The 6,546-nt window shown below is 41.6% G+C and overlaps 1 protein-coding gene across 1 annotated transcript; it reads right to left on the minus strand.

Annotated features, from left to right (window-relative positions):
• Positions 1–481: 481 nt before the first annotated feature.
• On the minus strand, positions 482–2,938 carry LOC114019821 (fibrinogen-like protein 1-like protein). The gene is made up of 2 exons (XM_043525547.1): positions 2,917–2,938; positions 482–1,226 (listed from the first exon to the last, which is right to left on the minus strand). The coding sequence occupies exons 1-2, from the start codon at positions 2,936–2,938 to the stop codon at positions 523–525; spliced, it is 726 nt and encodes a 241-aa protein (XP_043381482.1). The 3' UTR covers positions 482–522.
• Positions 2,939–6,546: the final 3,608 nt, after the last annotated feature.

Raw genomic sequence — 6,546 nt, forward strand, 5'->3', positions numbered from 1 at the left:
TCCCGAACCACTTCTTTCTCCACAGAGGGCTGGTCACCTCCTCCCCATGCTGTGCTGCCCAGTGCAGCAGTCTGGGAGCTGACCTTGTTCGTGAAGACAGAGGCAAAAAGAGCATTGAGTACATTAGCTTTTTCTACATCCTCTGTCACTAGGTTGCCTCCCTCATTCAGTAAGGGGCCCACACTTTCCTTGACTTTCTTCTTGTTGCTAACATACCTGAAGAAACCCTTCTTGTTACTTTTAACATCTCTTGCTAGCTGCAACTCCAGGTGTGATTTGGCCTTCCTGATTTCACTCCTGCATCCCCGAGCAATATTTTTATACTCTTCCCTGGTCATTTGTCCAATCTTCCACTTCTTGTAAGCTTCTTTTTTGTGTTCAAGATCAGCAAGGATTTCCCTGTGAAGCCAAGCTGGTCGCCTGCCATATTTACTATTCTTTCTACACATCGGGAAAGAATAAGAATAATAAAGTTGAGCTAATATAAGCAGAAAAGGCTGCTAGCTGATGAGGAACAAATAATTAAAATTTAATATGTCTGTTACAGTTTTTCCCATTTGGTCTAATCATTATATAAGCTGACTGGCGTGGCTTGTATTCAGTACACAAATCCTTCCAGTAAATACCATTATCACTGTTTAGGAGGGCGGAATGACAACTGTCATACCACCAGCCTCCAGCACAATTATTAGGGATCCTCCTATCTTGATCCTTGTCCAAAGTGGAGAGCTTCATGTTATCATGAATGCCTGACTCATAAATAATGGTCAGAGCATCTCCTGCATCACCTGAATAGTCCCCTAACCTCAGAGCATAACCATTTCCCTCACTATCCAGCAGCGCAAAGCTATGGTAATTGGCATACCTTTTTTCACCATCAGCATTGACAATGACAAATCTTACAGCGAAGGCATTTTGCCTTGTTAAGAGGTATATAAATGTATTGCCAAGCCAGTGGTTGCCCTCCAGATTACCAAAGCCTTTCTTATAAGCAGTCCATGAGTGGTCCCAGGATGTTTTTTGACTGACTGTATTTCTCTGCAGGACTGTCCAGCCCCCTCCATCTTGCTCCATCTCACAGTAGACCACTATCAAGGAGGAGTTTGGGGGATGGACAACATATAGTCCGCTTTGTCTTGTGCCATGTCGATAAGCTGCTCTGCAGTCTCTTGCCAAATATTTTGGAAAAAAAAAAACCCACCAAAGGCTGTTAAGTGGATTGCATCCTGGGAGAGGTTAGGATCTGTTCTTGGTCTCTCTATCAAGGAGGAGACTAAGAAAGGCCAGGAGTTCTGATCTCCCCCCACAGTTTCCCTCTATTTTTGGCAGAGACCATGTCACTGGTGTCAACTGAACCTTCTTAAAGAGTCATTTCCCATTTGACACATACTTGACTAGAGGTAAAATTTTCAAAAATGCCCAAGTGACATGAGCCTGAAAGTCTCATTGAAAGTCCTTTGAGCTTAGGCTCCTAAGAACTTAAATCAATTTTTAAATTGGGATTTAGACATTGCCCTAGATAAAGCGCAATATAAAGCAATCTGAACATCTGCTCTGCATGCAGTTTGAGAGCCAAATGCATACTGTAGAGTCATTAAATGCAAACCTTGGCTTAACCTCTCCCTAAATGGAGAGTTAATGGTTTTTATTGTACTGGGACACTTTTATATATCTATACACACACTGTAATAACAGAAAGCTGCAACCTGAAGAGATGCCAAGTAGCTGAAAGACAAAGTTCAGTCTTTGATTCATTGTTGGAATCACACTGGCGAACAGAGAGAAAACCTAGAGACCTATAATAAACTGTAACCTTTTAACTCGATAACTAAATCCCTTTGGCCTAAACTTACACTATGGCTGGCTTGCTGAGGCTGCTGGTGATGGAGGCTGGAGGTACTTTCTATTTAGTAAATAGAGTAACAGGTGAATCTTTCCTTTGAGTACTTGCTCTATGGACTACTGAATGTTGCTGGAAAAATCCAAGATATAAACTGCAGTGCTAAGACCAAGCTGATTCCGTGTTGGTTTTTATTGCTGATGAACTCAACGAGCAAATTCTATGCACTATAAAATACACAGGACTGGAAGGGACCTCAGGCCCGTGGAGACCAGTCCCCTGCTATTGCAGAAAAACTTGTCGTATAATCCTCTTCATAAATTTATCAAGCTCTATCATCAAACTAGATAGGTTGCTTGCCACCATCACTGCCACCACTACTTTCTCCTCCTGTCGGATTTTGAATGGAGCCTGATCCAGTAGGCATGTTCTGAGCTCATCTCCTGGGTTAGCCCGCCCCCCCAGGCAAGATAGGTAAGTGAATACCTGTCTTCCTCTGGGTGATGGATTGCACTAGGGCTTAGGTGGGAGAGAGCCACCTGGACACCTAGAGTGAGGTAGCAGTCTGCACACCCAGAGGCAGAAATATAGGTGCCAAGAGGACTTTTACAGTAAAAATGTGGGCACCAAGTGAGTTTAGGCACTTAGAAGGTTAGGCGACAGCTAAATGGGGGTTTTATGGCTTGCGATGATGCCTAAAACTGGGACTTAGGCACCTAAATCTGGGGTTGAGGTACCTGACTCCCTTTGTGGATCTGAACCAGTCTCTGACTTTGAAATAGGATGGGGCCTGATCCAAAGGTTATTGAAGTCAGTGGAAAGACTTCTGTTTAGTTCAGTGGGTTTGGGGTCAGACACACAAGGCCAGATTTTCTAATGTGTTTAGACACCTAAATATGCGGGTGGGTACCTGCTGGGATTTTCAAAAGTGCCTAGTGTCCTAACTCCCATGGACTACTAGCTAATATGTTCAGCCAAAACGTGGAGCATTCCACAGAGTATGAAGCCCTGGAGGGTTAAAGCAGAGACGAATGCATCTGTTATGTGACTCACATAAAATCAATAGCCATTGTTACCATGATGCATGGGAATGTCCATACGCCCTGTTTGTCCCATAGATGAATGATCACTGGTACATATATTCATTCTATCCTCTTCCTTTCAGAGTGGTCTCCCAAATCATGCCAACCAGAAAGCAAAAGATTAAATGAGTGGGAGTGATACATATGAAAGTCCAGTTTTTGGATAACACCATGGTAGGATGAAGCCCTTGGTGAAGGGAGTATAGAAGATCTATGCCACCAAAGCCCTGCAGTGGCCCAGCTGATACAGAGCACCTATACAGGATTAAAGGCCTCATCTTTCTCCTCAGAACTCTGGTGAAATGGGCTCTATACTGCTTTGAATAGGCCAAGATAAAGTGGAATTTTGAGGGTAGAGTGAGAAGATGCATCCAAATTCATACTTATGCAAATAGAGTTGATGGGATCCTCCACTTAGGGGGAAGAGAGGGGTAGCAGCCAGCACTCCAGCCCATAGGCTTGCACACCAATCCTGCAAACTGCCCCATATGTGGGGGAACAGAGAGGTGGTGGATAATTTCCCCTCTACCTCATCCCCTCTTCAGCAAGATTCCATATAACCTGATCATATGCGGGTTTCCTGAATTTCTCCCCAAATGCACATTACAGAGGGGTGCATTTTTATGCGACTTCCCTTCCATAGGTCTTACTCTTTTATTCCTGCTCCATTACTGGTTTGTTCCTCCTTTTAGCAATACACAAGCAAGCAACAAGCTCTATTGCATGTCCTAAGGTGATGCCTGATTAGAGCTGCACACAAGAAGATATTTGCTGTACACAATAGCAAGTTTAATTGATTCTACAAAACCCAGGAGCAATGCTACATATTCTTGAGCAGTATCTTCTAGCACCTTATCCATTAACTAGCTAACCTTCGATGCGGCTCCTAATAACACTTATCCCCTCCCTCCTTAACATCTGGCATTAGGAATTGAATTAAAGCTTAAAAAGGCACCTATGCCATGTTCTCTTTATCTTTCCCTCTTTAATGCATGAGATTTCTCTCTTAAAAGAAACTACAAATGATAGGTTTTTTGCTGATACAGTGCATGATTAAACTGCTGCCCAGTGCATAAAGTGCCTGATTTATTATGTGTAGAAGATGGTTGGTTTAACTCTGGCCTAGCGTGTGAAGCTGAGACACAGAGAGGTTAAGTCACTGACAAAGTGGAAAATAGAACCTGGGCATCCTGACTCCATTCCCTTCGTGTAACTCCTAGACCTAGCCCCATCTTTTATGCTCTTTCTGCTTTTCCTGGATTGTTGTATCGGGGGGAGGGAGAAGGGTGTTACCTTCATAAACTTGGCTTTTTGGTATATTTAACAGACTATTTTCCTGGCCTGTCAACATGTGCTTGTTGGCAATTTTTGAGAGGAGCTGCTCCCTTGTTAAAGCTTGTTTTGCTGCTTCTGCTTCAGTAAAGGTGACACAAGCACAGGGCTAGGTAAAGTTTCATCTTTGAAACCTAAAAAGAAAAAATTAGAATAAAGTTATAGGGATTAATATATCATAACATAGTGAACACAATGCCCCCAGAAGCCCCCAGCATCATAAATGATCATTTTCTGCCATACTCTCTTCTTTTGAAATGGTATTTTATTTTAACAAGTACTAGCACGATGGAATGCAGTAATGCCATCTCCTATTACCCAGCACAATATAGGGTAATTCCACGGGGAGAGATTCATCCCTGCGCAGAGGGCCAGCACCAGCCCTATGCACCACTTAAATCCCATGTTAAACCCTGTTTTGAGAGTCTAAGGAGATTTAAATAGTGATGGGCTTCTGTGCAGGGTGGAATTTCATCCAAGATGAGGAACTGGCAGATATTATGTCATCAACTTAATATATAAGAGAATGTTGCAAAGTGCTGGGAAATAAAACAGGATCTCCACTCAGAAATTCCCTGCATTTTCCAACCAGTGGTAATGCCTTGGGCTCGGACCTTGAACACACATATTTACAAGTCAGTGGAATCACTTGTGTGCTTACGGTTACTCGGGTATTATCCCTTCACGGGATTGGCACCTAAAGCTGTCTGAGTTGTTACAAAAAAGTAGAAAGTAGGCAAGAGTTAAACAGGCAAGGTCTGAAAATAATTAAAAAACGAATGTTGGAAATGGTAAGAATTAAAAGAAGAAAAAAGATAGTAAGCAAAGATGAGAAAACAAATCACAATGGCAGTGAACAGAACAAAACAAAAAAAATCCCCACCAATCTATACAGTTCTACTAAGCCAACTCATGGTGTTATATTTGTAACCCTTGTTCTCTATTTTCCCTACTTCCTCCCTCTGTTTTGTCTTCCCTCATTTTGTTCTCTGCTTTGGGGACCAATCCTGCAAATCTTTCGTGTAAGCATAGAGACACGCCTGTTTGGAGTGGCTTACAGGGTTGGGGTCTAAGACTGTAAGCTGTCTGAGGCTAGTACTTTTACTGTCTGTTAAGCAGTATAGCTTCTAGGTCAATGAATCAGTAATAATGAACAATTAAGAAATTGATTTGGAAATTCAACGGGGAGGAGGGGTAATGCCAATACTTGCATGAAGTATTAGCTGCATACTATTATTCCTCCATCTATGGAGGCACTGAATAAGGAAAACATTTATTCATGAGAAGTATTTGATTAAAAAATTGCCCAGATTTGCAATGAATTATTCGACCTATTTTAGTAATGTGTGCACATGACAGTGTAAATTATTCATCTCTTTAAGTTATGGTAGAATGAATTGCTATTAGCTAATAGATATTTCTGTCCTTTGTCATGCAGAATACTATCAAGGCCTTACTTTCAGAAGTGCTGAGCATCCATAAGTCCAGATGACGTCAATGAGAGCTGCGGGTACTCAGCACTTCTGTAAATCAGGCCATAGGAGCCGCAGGGAACCTAATTAATAGAATCATAGACACGTAGGGCTGAAGGAGACTCTGAGAGGCTGTCTAATCCAGCCGCCTGCTCTGAGGCAAGACTAAGTATATCGACACCATCCCTGAAGGGTGTTTGTATAACCTGTTCTTACTTAATTCACACTTGCCTAAATCTGACAAAGGGTAATATAATAAACTGAACACTTGGATAATTGATTTCAGTGGAATGACGCCAAGGATGAATTTTTCCTTAAATCTTTTTTTTCCGCATATTACAAAACTTTTGTTCAGAATTAGTACTATTTTGCTATAAAAGCTCATTAGAAGCTGAATTAGTTGGCAACGCAAATGACAAAAAATACAGATTACTGGAGCCAGAGATAAAGTATGACAAGATGTAAAGATTCAGATATATTTCACAAAGCAGTCTAGAAACTCCACATCAGCAAAAATATCTCTCCAGTGTCACTACTTCTTCTCAAATGTCGTAGATATTTAGGAAGGCAGTGCAAATCAACAAACAGAATAGGAAATGAGAAAAGAGTCTCCTCTTGTGTGGTTACTAATTAAGTTGTCCTTGACAGTGGTACAGAAGTTTGGTTATTTGCAAAGCAATAGGAAATGTTGTACATGTTAATGGATTGATAGGAAACAGTTTGTGGCAAGTGTTTTGTACCAGAGATTCAAAATGAAGGTCGTTTGGATAGTTGGGGTTCAGTATTAAACAGCGTTTTGAACAACAGCAATGCATATACC

This window comes from Chelonia mydas, chromosome 11 (genome assembly GCF_015237465.2).
Source record: "Chelonia mydas isolate rCheMyd1 chromosome 11, rCheMyd1.pri.v2, whole genome shotgun sequence".
Lineage (NCBI taxonomy): Eukaryota > Metazoa > Chordata > Testudines > Cheloniidae > Chelonia > Chelonia mydas.